Source organism: Nymphaea colorata, chromosome 12, assembly GCF_008831285.2.
Source record: "Nymphaea colorata isolate Beijing-Zhang1983 chromosome 12, ASM883128v2, whole genome shotgun sequence".
Lineage (NCBI taxonomy): Eukaryota > Viridiplantae > Streptophyta > Magnoliopsida > Nymphaeales > Nymphaeaceae > Nymphaea > Nymphaea colorata.
Genome location: NC_045149.1, coordinates 18,781,706 through 18,795,857, shown reverse-complemented (window position 1 = coordinate 18,795,857; position 14,152 = coordinate 18,781,706). Strand labels below are relative to the sequence as shown.

Genomic DNA, 14,152 nt, shown 5'->3' with positions numbered 1-14,152 from the left:
GCCTCATTGTGTGTGAGATGTGTGGCTTCTTACGGTAATGACACAATCTGCTCCAATACGCATATGTCTGCACGCTTCAAGCCTTGCCTGATGATAGAAGAAACAAACAAGTCGAGATGAATGGGGTTTGAGATTTGAATCTCGATGAAATTTCTATTGGCAACTTGCGAAGATCTTTATATACTCATAAATGCCAAGTTCGAGGGGGTAAGCCAAACTGCACCGGGAGAACTGCGACTTTATATTTAAAATCCAGGTCGATCTACTTTAATGTGTTATTACGTACGGTTTTTTTACTTCAGGTTGCCTCTGCCTGAACCATGTTTTTTTAACATTCCATCGACTGGAGGGTACGGTAGCTCGGGTCCAGTGAGCACTCGGCTCAAGCAGTAGACCATTCTTGCATGTCGATTGTGAGCAGCACCTACAACCATCAAGGAATCTTCCGAATCATTACTCTCCCGAATTTGAGATTCACGTTGAGAGGTGGATTCAGCTACTATGAATTTCAAATTCCCTTGAATCTAATCTAAGATCGATAAAGAATGGAACGCAACCTAAAGGAAATTGTTCCTCCCGTAACGCTCTGAAATAGACGTCGAGGAAATGGTTTCTTCTCGTAGTGCTCTAAAATAAACGTTCAACTTCAGGCCGTTAATTTATGTTGTTCAATTTCACAGTTCGAAGATTTTCCCGCCAGGTATTTCGAATGGCGCAGCGATTCGCCTATTCCTTCATTTAAGAGCCCGCGCGCGCGAACTCTGTGTAAGTGGGAGAGAGAGAGAGAGAGACAGAGAGAGAGAGAGACAGAGAGACTGAGGGAGGGCGAATGGGGAAAAGATCTGCGATTCCTAATCCTCCAGAAGTCGAAAGCCTCGATCAGAAAGAGCTCGATGCAATCGAAGCTGCGTTCGGGGTCCAAGAGAGTTGCTCCTCTAGAAAGAGGAAGACGGTCTCCGGCAACGAGGGTGGCACCGATCGCCGGCGTTTACCTGATTGGAGCGCGATCTCGTCTCTTAGAAGTCGTCGGATCGTGCCCGATTCTGGTCTCAGCTCGCCAGGAGGTCCCTCTGTGGGTGGGGAGCAGGGAAGAAGGACCACGAGATCGATGGCTGCGGATTCTAGCCCTAGAAACGAGACGTGGCAGATGGTTCCTTCTTCTTGCCGTGGTAATTCTCTGTTTTAAGGATGAACGGCCGTTTCCTTCATTTTCAAAATTTGGCAACAATCCCGAGCAGTTCAGCAGCATGGATTTGATCTGGTTCCACGTTTTTCGTGAAGGCTTGTAGCAATGCTATTGAAATGATGCCGCGGAGATCTCATGAACCATGCTACCAATTGACTGCATTATCGTTTCGTTTTTATTTTATTCTTTAATTTTAATGTTTCCATTCGTGGACGTCTCGTTTGCCACTAGGCTTTCGGTGTTAGATGGAGGAAGTTTAATTGGTTTACTTCCTATATTCTTGTTTCCATTTCGTTTACCATTCTTTCTCATGTGTTCTCATCAGCGGGAAAGAGAGGGGACTGGCCATCAGGAAGATTGTTGGTTAAAGGTTTCGATTGTCGTCTTTAGTCTTTAGTTGATTGGTGCATAATACATAATTATCAAATCCGTCTCTGAAGGCAGAGCTTGATTTTTTGCAGCGCCTACAAAGATGAAGTATCCTAGCATGAGTTTTTCTGGCCGTATCGTGTATAGCAGAACGGTTATCGATGCAGAAAATGCTGCAAAAGAACTTTCCGACATAATTAGTGCAAAGAGGCAGGGCGCGCCTGAAATATCCATGGGATTAGACATTGAGTGGAGACCAACATTCAGGAGAGGTATGTCGTCCATGTGAATATCCTGAAGCCGAATACTACTTTCTTTTCTCATGATTTTTTTTTTGGGGGTCACTCTTTAAAACGGAAAAAGCATTGCCATGAAAAAATAAAAGAACAGATTGTAGGCGATGCTCTTATAACCAAGTTGGATTCATAAGATAGTAAGATACTCTTTTAGTGGTCGTCAACTGAGGATCTATTTCAAATGTTTGCCATGTCCTCGTTCTATTTTAGCTGATATTTGTTTTACAAACCATGTTTTTCTTCTTCTGTCAAATATGAAATACGTTTTGCTCCCCAATCACTGAAAGGGGCCCTATGTTACAGCTCCTATTAGATTGGTCCTATACAATGAGCTCTGATCTGTAGTTTTGATTCTGTCTCTCTCAGTCAAAACGGCTTTAAATTGACGTTAATAGTGACAAACGCCAAGTTGTTTTAGAAACTTAAAGCGGTCTATGGATTCTAGAATGTGGAACTATTGAGTAACACTTGGTATGTTCAGGGGCTACACAAAGAAGAGCAGCTGTTCTACAAATATGTGTGGATACTGCCCAGTGTTTTGTGATGCATGTGATCCATTCTGGAATTCCTGCTATTTTACAATCTCTATTGGAGGATGAAACAATACCAAAGGTAAAACAGAATTTGTATTACAGTTAGTTTCCTGACTCTTGATCCATTGAAAGATGCAGCGGTAATTTTGTGGTTTCACACTCTGTAGGTTGGCGTTGCCATAGCAAATGATGCATCAAAGATTCTAAATGATTATGGTGTTCGAGTTAAAGGTTTAGAAGATCTGTCTGGTCTTGCAAACCGCAAGTTTGGTGGAGCTCCCAGAAAATGGAGTCTTGGATCTCTAGTTGAAGTGCTTATATGCAAAGAGGTTTCCGTAATGTTTCAATTGCATTCAGCAGTAACTTTATGAAAACATGATTTATGCTTCAATTGAAAATCTGCTACACTGCCTTTGGAGGTTGCCATAATATTCTTTTTCAATGTTAATTTTTCCAAGAGGTAAATGGTGTTTTTATGTTTTGCAGTTGGACAAGCCTAAAAAAATCAGACTGGGAAATTGGGAAGCTGACGTTTTATCAAAGGATCAGCTCCACTATGCTGCTACTGATGCTTATGCTTCTTGGTACCTACATCAGGTGAGTATTGAGACCATCAGCTTGTGTAGATCCTTGCAAATTTCCAGTGTCTAAACTTTCTTTCTTATGATTCTCGTTGTCCACGCAGGTACTGCATTGCTTTCCAGATGCATCTGAGGCTTCCAATACTGACTGAAGGGGACATGGTAAATTTTTATAACGATCAACTGCAATATATAATCTTGAAATTGTGCAGTTGATTGCCAACAAGAGCTCCGTACACTGGGCTAGACCGGTAGAGGTTGAACTTTGTGTCTTCAAGTTGAAGCAGTAAGAAGTTCGACGCTTGGGGTATTTTTATTGGGGGTGGGGGGTTTCTGTCTAACCCCAACCTGCCTTAAGCAATTCACTGCTTGTGATTAATGTTGTTAATGTCCCTTTTCGTTCAATCGAAATGGCAAGCATATTTCTGTTCCATACAGCTCTAAGTTTCCGTTGTATGCATCATAGTGTGCTAATTCACAGAAAGGGGATTTCATATATACATGCAGTCATTCATTTACAGAAGACGTTCTGGTGGGAAAAGTGAAAATTAACGTTGCCTCCTTTAGAAGCCATCTTTGCGGATGATATTCAAGCAACCAAGCTTCACGATATGTTTTCAAAACTGCTTCATATCCTTGAAAGAAACTTTAGACAAAGAGGGGCTCCAGCTTACAAATATGAGTCAATGTGTGGCCTCGTTGACAAATTTGCGGATCCAAAGGCACTATATTATGTAGTCAGTGAACTTGACAGGGTAAGAACATAAATGTGTTTGAAATGTGTTGTACTAACATGTGTTTCAAGGCCACAACATTCTTATCAGACACCCTCCAAAAGTTTAAACGATCGGATGATTTTGTTCGAGTAGTGTACAACCAGATGGAAATTTTTTCCAATGGCTAGACAACTGGCACCCTTGCTTTTAAAAAAAAATGAACAAGATGGAATTGTCTATTTTAGCATGGAAAATTCCACACAACAATGTTAAAGAATATTTTCCCGAGTTAATGGGAACACTTCAAAATTTCTTCACTTGATTGAGTTCTAGCTTCAAGGTTCATGCAGATGTGCCAAACGCTTGTCTAAAAAGAATTTTCTCAGAACTGCCAAGATACACATTTTGATTCGTGAATGGAAGTTCATTAGCCTGCTATTTACAAGTGGCATTTAATTTAATAGGAACTTAAGCGTTGTGTTTTGTATATGACAATTCACACATTTAATGTTAACAAAGAAAACGAATGAATCTGAAGACTTCATTATTAATTCTGGAAGAAAGAATAGTACGTGGAACATGCATATATTCTTCCAAAGTTGTCCTAGCAGTCTTGCCTTCTTGAGCTAGCCTGTCCATGGCTGTTGGTTGTTCAAGTGTCTTTAGTCTGGAAGCTGCAGCCTTCTTATTTTGCTGGATTATAAACATTGGATCCTTTACCCTGAAGAGCTGCTGCCATTGTTCGCAGACGGCATGTTATCTCTTTGAATGAAGGACGAGATCCTGGCTCTGGTGACCAGCATTCTTCCATAAGTTTTCTCCATTCTGGTTCACACCAATCTGGAACTGCAGGCCGAAGAGTGTTGTTCAAAATCCCCCCTTCAAATGTGTAATACCAAAACATCGTTAGGGTTAGGATAGAAGCTCGGATGATCGCCTGTTAGTTATACAAGATGAATCACACATTACCAGGATCTCCGATATTTGAAAGACAGTTTCAGTTTCTAATGAAGATGCAGCTATAGTTATATCCATCACCAAATGGGATTTATTACTATGTAATGCAATCAATGAAGAATTTTGTAGTTTCAACAATTTGGATGTCTTGTCTATGAAGGGAGTTCATTCTTCCGCCATACTGGAACACCATGGTAGGCTGAACACATGGCTGATCAATGGCAATCAAGACTGGAAGCCCCAAACTGAATGAATCTAATGCAGTAACAGAGGCCATTTGTGGATTTGGTCAATGATTTTGTATATCAACGCAAAATGATGAATGATTGATTAAGAAATATGCGATATGCTAAAGACAAATGAACCCAATGTTATCCGTATCGTACGATACGTATCGTATAGGTAAGCATATTGTCTGTATCGTACGATACAGAGAAAAACACAAAATTCTTGAATTTTTAAAGTTTAAACACTCCTTCCTCTCTTTCTTCTTGTATTTAAAGACTTCAAGAGACATGGGAGCAAGAGATTTTGCCCATTTTCATAAAAAATAACCGAGGATTCATCGATTTGGGGAGATATTATCATTAAATCATGAAAGATGAAAACTATATGTTTTGAACTTATGAAATTGTGATGTAATCTAAGTCCTAAGACTCTAGGTCCTAAGATTCTATAAAATTTTCAAGTTTAAAATTGTGAAGGATGCTTATTATGTTACTTTGAATCTCTGATTTCTTATTTTTAAATGTGTTCTTGATACACATGAATGTTCCTTATATATGATGATTTTTTTTATATTTGAATACATTTTTCTTGATTTCTAATTTTCTGTTTATTTTTTCAGATTTTTCTCTATTTTTTCTATTTTTTAAATATTTTTTTTAATTATAAAATTAATTTTACGATATGCTACGCTACGTTTGCGATACATTATGATATGGCGTATAGGTCAGTCCGACCAATACGCGATACGCTATGCCTTTTATAACATTGGATGAACCACTTCACTTCAATTTACTGCCATCTCATAATGGCTTCATTCATATCACCATATGGCGGCAAATAATCCACATGCATTTGACATCCACTCTTCAGTTCAGACATGGTAATCACAAATATAGTTTTTAGGTTTTTCTTAGGAGGTTTTCCTCAGGTACTTGGCACACATGCATTTGACATCCACTCTTCAGTTCAGACATGGTAATCACAAATATAGTTTTTCGGTTTTTCTTAGGAGGTTTTCCTCAGGTACTTGGCACATGTTTGTGTGGAAGAACTTCGAAATTTTCAAAAACAAATCTGAAGTTCCCAAACTAAGCAAGAAACATGCTAGGGACACTTTACTGTCAACATGAAGAATTTGTGGTAACAAACTATGCTGAGATTGGTTACTGCCTCCAAAGTTCAACTATGTTACCATTATGGGGAGGAACTAAAAGGCTTACCTATGATTGCACCACAATGCATATCAGAGTAGGGCTCCTCCCCAGTTAAAATTTCCCAAAGAGCAATTCCAAAGGAGAAAACATCGACCTGTGAAAACCAGAATATAATTTAATAGTTACATGTGAAAAGAAGCACCTGGATATCAAGCATTCGTGTTTTTTGTTTTTTAAGAACAAGATAGACTTTTCTTCCTTCTCGCTAGTAGAAAATGTAATGGGCATGTCATATTTAGAGTACTGGGTCTTCTTGTGCTTTGATTCCTGCAAACCAACACCAACTTAAAAACCCTGACTTACTTTTTCTGAAACTCCACTACTGCTGCCATTCAGTAATTCTGGTGCCATCCATGGAAGTGTCCCCCTTACTCCACCTGAAATTAGAGTATTCCTTTTGATTCTTGATAGTCCGAAATCTCCGACCTGGGAAAACAACAGAACGTTCAACATTTCATGAGAACTTCATGTCTTCCGATGCATTTCATGCCATTCATATGAAAATCCAAAATGTAGCATCCACCTAGGTGACTCATCTCGATTCCACTCCTTAGCAGAAGAAAAAGGTTGTACTCACAATACCACAGAAAGATATTCATTATGAAAGGACAGAAATTTCGGTGGATTATCTCCTAGACTGAAATGTACAACGCTTGACCAAGCTTTAGCACACAACTCACCGAAAACGTCTTCTAATGATTTTAGCTTCCCTTTCGGAAGGGACTGAATGGTCATTGGTAAGGCAACACTAGGGGATATAAATTGCGTTTAAAGATATATAGATGTTCTCTCCCCTGTTGCTCATACCATCTTTATACCTTAGCGTGCATGATACAGTTCGAAAACTTCAGAGGTGAACAAAATGGCGAGCCCCCTATTGACCACCCCATCCTACAACCATTCTCAGGTCTCACGCCACAGAATAGAGGGTCGTGAACTGGAGGATGATGGCCCTTATAATGCAAAAAGAACCAACATGAAATAAAATTAAAGTCATTGTCTAAAAATGTTATAATAACAAAATTATCACAGGAAGAATGGAGGTGAATTTTATGCTACGCCAGCAGCAGCTGAGCTTTTAATTTATCATATTGATACATATTAAAATATTTCATGTTCTTTACCTTGCATATAGGGCGTTGAACATCCCTCATATTGACCAGCAAATTATCACATTTCAGATCAAAATGAACTATGTTCTTCGAATGCAAGTATTCCATGCCAAAGGCTGCATCCATTGCAATTATCAGCTTTCTCCGAAGATCAAGCACTCTGCAGAAGAAAATTGTCATGGCTAACTGCACAGTTTTTTATTGAAGGAAATTGTCAAAAGGCACCAACCTGTCTTTCCTCAATAAAACATGCCTAAGGGAACCATTCACCATGTACTCTGTAACAGTTGCCAAAGTTCCTCCAATGCCATCAGGTACAACACCATAAAAGGCAACCACGTTTGGATGGTGAAGCTTTGATAGGATTCTTGCCTCCCTCCAGAAGTCTTCTGTCTGCACTGCCAATGGACCTATCAGGGTTCAAGGAAGTTTTGATTTGTACAGGGAAAGGAAAATAATGATAACATGCTTGCACCGTGTCGTTTCCACAGAAAACAAGCTGATATGATGTTGGACATCTCAGAATCCATACAACATACTGAATCAGGCTACTTTAGTAGAGTTGCTTATGGATCATATTTCTGGGTCGTCTAGTACTGGGAATCAAGATGATATATAATTCTTACATGTAAACACGCCCAGAAAATTCAGCAAACATCTGCATCACTTGAATATCCATGCTTTACCATCAAATATACATAAGATGTGTGTGCAGGGAGCAGATATTGTTCTAAAATAACTAAAAACTGGATAACAGTCTGACCCAGAAAAATTCCTGCCAAATGTCATCATCATGGGCACTAAATCATCAATATATGCAAATTTTTGACATTTAAAACAAAATTGAAAAACAAAAAGCACATATTCTGGGGCTCATAATCAAACTATATATGTGTGAAAGATACAAGAGAATTACATGATAGAAGCTGCCTAGTTATTATTTGAGACAACAAATATAATGAAGATAAAACACACCAATCGCTCTTGTTCAGATGATCTCCCAGCAAAGCAACTCTTTTTTATACGCTTTATGGCAACATCCGTCCCCCGCCATTTGCCATGGTAGACAGTCCCAAATGTGCCAGATCCTAGCTCCCTTAGTTCTTCAAGGTCTGCATTTCTTATTATCTGCATGTATTGGAAATACTTTGTTAATGTAACAGCATGTGATTAAGGGATTCATCATGAGGCAAAGAATATCGATGTCTCAACAACAGGATATATGCAAACATCAAAGGGATGACATCTTTTATTTCCAGTTCATCATAGTTGTTCTGAAAAATTGATCCCCACTTCCTCTCCATCTTACAATAAGTTAAGAGTACTTAAGCAAATGTTTGAAATGCATACATATTATCCTCGGCAAATAAAAAAAAGATAAGAAAAACATCATTTTTTGTTTAATAATAAAAGTGACTAATTTTTACCTGCAAGCCATAGATACCAGCTTCCATTTCAGCAATTGCAGCATCATCCATATCGTGGTCATCAGCACTACCTTCCTAGTGATAAGCATGTCAAATCAACAACATGACCTTATCATTCAACTCAGTGAATGAAACTTATACATGGATGCACGTGTGCAATTAAAGAAATAGTGAGGTACCTCATACTCTGAGCAAGCAGTCACACTTTCTATATCTGTCTCCTTTGGTGATCCGACACCCCCATCTCGAACATCAGATACCACTTCATGGTATGCAGGACGAACAAATGTGGAGGAAGAGATGATATCCAAGGATGTTCGACCTGTTACATCTTCAATAATTACTTCTGGTCCAATGCCTCGTGGAAGTGGAACCACATTATTACGAGGCTCCACATGTTTTAAGTTCTCATTTGATTCTGGGTCCAGTTCTATGTTTGAAGGTTCAAGTGTATGAGCCCCATGGATTGAGTCTACCAAGGAAATTTGTCTCTTGAAGACCTCATCTATAACAAGATTCTGAACATAAGGCTGACCTGGTTTATGGTCCTGATGGATGTGGCTTGAGCTGTTTCCACCATTTACCTCAAGAGGACTGTGATTGACCGATGCCAAAACATTGGATCTGTCACAGCCTTCTTTGTCACACAGTACATCAAGTGGTAACTCCATACGTACACCAGAAGCCATGTTGCTTTGAGCACCTTCAAATTGCTCATCAGTGAAGGCTTCATCATTGTGATTATTGCATGATGCTTTCTGTTTATTACTATTTCCTGGCACTTCTGCCGGGTTATCAAAAAGAGAGGGAATCTGCAGTGCAGTGACCATGTGATTATCTGCATCCGATTCACCTATTTGTTGCTCAGCTGAAACATCAAGGGAGTCCGTTGAGGTTCTATGGACAAATCTGGGAACTTCAAATTTGATCATCCCAGTTCTATCTGGGTATAGATCCTTGAAATTGTTTTCTGTTCTATAACCTGAAGCAATACAACCAGAAGGAAGTGCAGAGCTATTCAGAAGTTCTGAGGATTTTGAAGCATGGAAAGCACCACGTTCTACACTATAGAGAGAGGTGGATGGCGTAGCATCACCTTCACATGCTATGGGCAAAAGTAACTTATCTATGATGCTTTGAGGATAAGCTTCACCATTAGATGGATAAACTTTAGCACTAGTTAAATTTGGTGCCGGCTTGCCCAGGACACATTCCGATCTGATACATTGGCTTCCTAAGACATAAGGAGCTTTATAGCATTTTTCATTAGTTTCTTGTCCATCCTCGAAGTTGTGTGGCCCACCAGAGAGTTCAATATCATTATTGAAAGAATTTGGCATGTTCAGTGTAGTGGCTTTCAGGGACTGTTGAAAACTGCACTCCTGAAAGCTAGTGTCATAGAATCCTTTCCTCTGTGGAACGTGAGAATGTTGTAGTGGATGTATAGCTTCTGCTTGATCCGGAGTAGAGATTTGCAATCCATAAGACGTTATTCCATGCTCTTGCGAAACAGAATCTGAATAAGCATGTGGAACTCCATGACTTGTACTAGGTAAATTATTCAACCTAGTCTGCTGATAAAGCAATTCTTCCTGATGCCTTTGGAAGTTTTCAGAATGAAATGCCTGGTCCTTCTGTGGTGGTCGACAGAAAGGTCCTTCAAGGTCACCATCTTTATGAACATATGACAGAGGAGGATGTAACTCCTGGATGGGCAGATGTACATGTCCTTGCATTCCAAGAGCCTTAACTTGGTTATCAATACACCCCTGGGTGTATACTAAAGGAGGAAAAACATGCCCAGGCCGGTAAACATGCCCTTGCATCCCATGAACCCCGTCTTGGCTATCAATAGGCTCTTGTTGGTATAGTCTCAAAAATCGACCATTTAGCAGATGATCGCTTAATGCCGGGCCCTCCTCTGAAGGCCAGTCATTTGAATCACAATTCTCTCTGTTTGATGCCAACTCTACTCCCTCTTGCACAAACTTAGAAGACATTGCCTTATCAAATACCATAAACGTGCCCCTGTTGTCCTGCACAACATTCATTCTGCCTCCATCTTCCGTGAACTTGGAAGGCAGCAGTCCTTCAAATTCTTGTGTCATCTTGCCACCATCCCACACATCCAGAGCACTTATATCTCTGGGCCTATTTTGGGCATTATCAAATGGTTGTTTTTCAAGGACATACTGTCCTAAAGCAGACGAGGGTGCTGAGACTAAGAAATCTGCAGCATAGGAACTCTCGTGCAGCTGATCAGGGAACAAAGAGTACTTTTGCTTATTATATGTCTGAGCATTTTCAGCGTCATTATCTTGAGAGAAGGATGAATATGAAGGCAATATCGGCACATTGGATGGAGTACGTACCAGTAGAGAACCAGCATGCAACATCTTCCCAGACACACCAATGACATTGTTACCATGGTTGTAATTGTTAGGAAATAATGATGCAGGTGAATTTGCATAAATTGTAGAAGTTCCTATATCATCCCCAGCATCATTCCTAGGTGAGTTATCAGAAGGATATGCTGCATTTTCAAAAGTTCTATCAACATTAATTCTCCTAGGACTTGGCTCTGCCATATTGTTAACAGCGACAATGTACTGGTACCCGGAGTCACTCTGCAGGTCTCCCATGTCAAAAGAACTATTCTCAGACTCATTGGAAGAGATTAGAAATAATCTAAGCTTTTGAGGTCCATCAATGTTTTCAAGCCCACCATATTCTTCCATCATATTCTGAAGATCCTCATCAGATGACACAGACACAAGAGCATCAAGATCCTCACCTGGAAGTTGGTATTTAATTATATGAGGCTGGGGAAAGATTGCAAAAGTTTTCTGAATTAGTTCCTTCCAGGATAAATCCACTCTGACAGTGATAATTCGTGTGTCACCACCAACATACCTCAGTTTGCCATCATTAGGCCGTGGCAGAATTCTTCCACCAAAGCTGCAAAGGAACTTTGGCTTTTCAGAATGAGAAATTCCCAAAGTTCCTGCTATATTTGCCTGGCATCCATCCTGTAAATTTGTAATTGTTCCGTATGAATCATGCTTGATGGTGAAACTGTTGGGTGCCCCCTCCCCCTTCTCCTTGTAATTTGCGCATGTGGCTAAGCAAAAGCCTTCATTCTCAACGGTATGACCTCTCTCATCAGCAATAGAAGAGATGTCTGAGCCAGATTCAATTCGCTTGAGACCAAGAATGCCTGTGAGTTCCTCATAAGCAGGCGGAATATTCTGAACATATCTGCTGACCTTCCTAGGCAACTCTATCTTGGTGGTTGTATTTTTCAATGAACCATATTCCTTCATAAGTGCAGCACAGAATTCTTCGCCTTTTTTGACAGAGAAATCTTGCGCAGGCTTCCGTCCTCCGGGAACCACAGTGACTGGGTGGCCCGTATCAGTTAGCTTAGGAATCCAAATATTGCCTGAAGGACCAGCTCTCTCACTCATCATGAAAAAAAGTCCTCAAGTCCTAGCCGCCTGCTAAAGAAAAGTTCTTCCTTTTTTCTCCGACCTTATTTATCCATGTTTTGAATTCAGAGTCAGGACCAACTGATTCCTAATCGCCAGTGACACAAAATTTACTGCTCCTTAACCCTGCTTTACCTATCCGTCCCTCGAATTTCAGAATCAAGATCGATTCATTCCTCCAGAAAGGAGAACCTCCCATAATTGATATGCTTTCTCAAGACTAGTTCAAGGCAGGTTTACCATTTATTAAATAATTATAACGACGTCCTGAATTCCTTTTTGGGTTCAATTGATAATATCAGCGATCACACAATTTCAGGAAGGAAAGGAAGACGACGCCAAGTATCAAAACTAATGTCCCAGATAATTCCCTCTTCAGACACCAGAAATCACAACATCTTAATATAAATCAGCCAGGTCAAAAACGAGAACATCAGCAGCTCAACATGAAACGGACAGAGAGTCTATAAGCTGTGATTCGCAATTGAGAGAATCCATTCCCCAAACATTTGATGGAAGATCATTCCCCATAATCTAAAAAAACAGAAACCAGGAACTAATGAGGTCCCAAAAAGCCATAAGATTTTCCAATGAAATTTAATAAATTTTGAACACGTCTACCACAGTTAAGTAAGCTTCCAAATCATACAGAAACATTCTCCAAAACCAACAAGAAAGCAGAAAGAAAGGGGAGGGTGAGAGAAGGAGATCAACCCCAGTACTCGATCATCAACAGAATTAGACGAAACAGAATTGAATTCTGACTGTGCGGGAAAATTCAAGAAGGGAAGAAAAGAAGGTACAGCTGAACAGCTCCAGAAATCACCTGAATTTCAGATGGTTGGGAAAGAGGGTGGGGAAGGCCTGGATTGGACAAACCCCACGTGAATGGAGGGAGCAGACCCCAAGAGGCGAGACCAAACGTGTGAAGGGTTATACTTAATTCAGCCTGTGCCATGTTGGGGAGGGGGAGAGAGACAAGCAGGGGCAAGACGGAGAAGAACATGGCTGAGAAGACGGCGTCAAGTGTGGGAGGTGGGTAACGGAAATGGCTCTGTGTCACCAGACTCACCACCACCTTTGCTTCTTCCCTCGTTCTCCCGACCTCCTGCCAGATTTTCACCCATGTCCCTTCTTTTTTTCCGTTCCACTTTTCGTGATTTGCCCCGAAGGGGGTTTATTCGCCATGCGCGCTTGTTATCTAGAAAAAGCGGGACACCTCGGGGGTCAATTTTCCCGTTTCTCCATGATTTCGATAGATACGGCGGAGGGAGACATCTCAAAAGCACACAACCTCACGGGTTTATTCGGCTCATTTACTAGCATAATTATTATCCTGAGATGATTTATTCGTGGATTTCTCCAACTTTTCCTGGCTCGAGTATGCAGATGCACACCAACCCCTTCCCTTTTTCTAAAGTAAAACCAGGAAATAAATTTTTCATCATTTGAGGGGAGAAAAGAGTTTTTTTCATGTTCATCCACATGGGCCACTGAAATATAGCGGTTGAGAAATCAATCACTTTTTCTTGCTTGCATGTTCCAAAACAGTTTCATCTACAACCGGCGACGACTAATTCACTTTACAAATTGAACATTTCAAACAAAAAATATAATGTTTTTTTTTTCAGAGGAAAGAGTTCGATCACTCTAAGCAATGAGCACGAATCAATGATACTCCAGTAGACGCCTTCTTTTGTTTTTTTACATGCAATTTCCACCGATCATGCTTCACTTTTCATTGCACGATCAACGGAATTGGCGCAAATAATGTCGTCAACAGCTTGGTGTTCGTTGTCATAACACGTTAGAAACGAAACCTGGTTTTGCACTACACTTGATCTTTGTCCTTTAGCAATGAAGGAAATCTTCATGGCAGATTCCAAGACCACGACCTTTTCTTTTTCATATAAGATCTTTTCACGCCATCTGGAAATATAGGTACTAATGTCTGCCAGTATTATTCTCTTATTTCAATATTAAATGTGTCAAAAACAGATTTTGGTATGGATATTTCGTTTATATTTGCTGTCAGTCAGAAAAAC

General features: G+C 40.1%; 2 protein-coding genes across 6 annotated transcripts; one reads left to right on the top strand and one right to left on the bottom strand.

Annotated features, from left to right (window-relative positions):
* The first annotated feature begins 606 nt into the window (after nt 1-606).
* LOC116265491 (3'-5' exonuclease-like) lies at nt 607-3,398 on the top strand. The gene is made up of 6 exons (XM_031646112.2): nt 607-1,169; nt 1,648-1,827; nt 2,333-2,463; nt 2,552-2,713; nt 2,871-2,981; nt 3,070-3,398. Exons 1-6 carry the CDS (start codon nt 830-832, stop codon nt 3,115-3,117), a joined length of 972 nt encoding a protein of 323 aa, XP_031501972.1. The 5' UTR covers nt 607-829; the 3' UTR covers nt 3,118-3,398.
* A 734-nt stretch (nt 3,399-4,132) lies between these two features.
* Nucleotides 4,133-13,415, bottom strand: LOC116265489 (uncharacterized). 5 transcript variants are annotated; one of them, XM_031646105.2, is made up of 9 exons: nt 12,934-13,403; nt 8,799-12,641; nt 8,620-8,694; nt 8,168-8,320; nt 7,422-7,585; nt 7,205-7,352; nt 6,384-6,506; nt 6,087-6,174; nt 4,133-4,527 (listed from the first exon to the last, which is right to left on the bottom strand). In XM_031646105.2, the coding sequence occupies exons 2-9, from the start codon at nt 12,087-12,089 to the stop codon at nt 4,367-4,369; spliced, it is 4,203 nt and encodes a 1,400-aa protein (XP_031501965.1). In that variant the 5' UTR covers nt 12,090-12,641; nt 12,934-13,403; the 3' UTR covers nt 4,133-4,366. The 5 variants fall into 5 exon arrangements, with proteins under 5 accessions (XP_031501965.1, XP_031501963.1, XP_031501962.1 ...); XM_031646103.2 differs by having other exon boundaries at nt 4,133-4,560; nt 12,822-13,400; XM_031646102.2 differs by having other exon boundaries at nt 4,133-4,560; nt 12,934-13,400.
* Between the last annotated feature and the right edge of the window lie 737 nt (nt 13,416-14,152).

Bases quoted from the DNA above. Each gene is read 5' to 3' on its own strand.
- LOC116265491 (XM_031646112.2), top strand. From the start codon at position 830: ATGGGGAAAAGATCTGCGATTCCTAATCCTCCAGAAGTCGAAAGCCTC. The intron at 1,828-2,332 runs GTATGTCGTCCA...TGGTATGTTCAG, and splicing joins GAGACCAACATTCAGGAGAG to GGGCTACACAAAGAAGAGCA. The intron at 2,714-2,870 runs GTTTCCGTAATG...TATGTTTTGCAG, and splicing joins AAGTGCTTATATGCAAAGAG to TTGGACAAGCCTAAAAAAAT.
- LOC116265489 (XM_031646103.2), bottom strand. From the start codon at position 12,089: ATGATGAGTGAGAGAGCTGGTCCTTCAGGCAATATTTGGATTCCTAAG. The intron at 7,586-8,167 runs GTGTGTTTTATC...TTGGCAGTGCAG, and splicing joins CATCTGAACAAGAGCGATTG to ACAGAAGACTTCTGGAGGGA. The intron at 7,353-7,421 runs GTTGGTGCCTTT...TTTCTTCTGCAG, and splicing joins GTTTTATTGAGGAAAGACAG to AGTGCTTGATCTTCGGAGAA.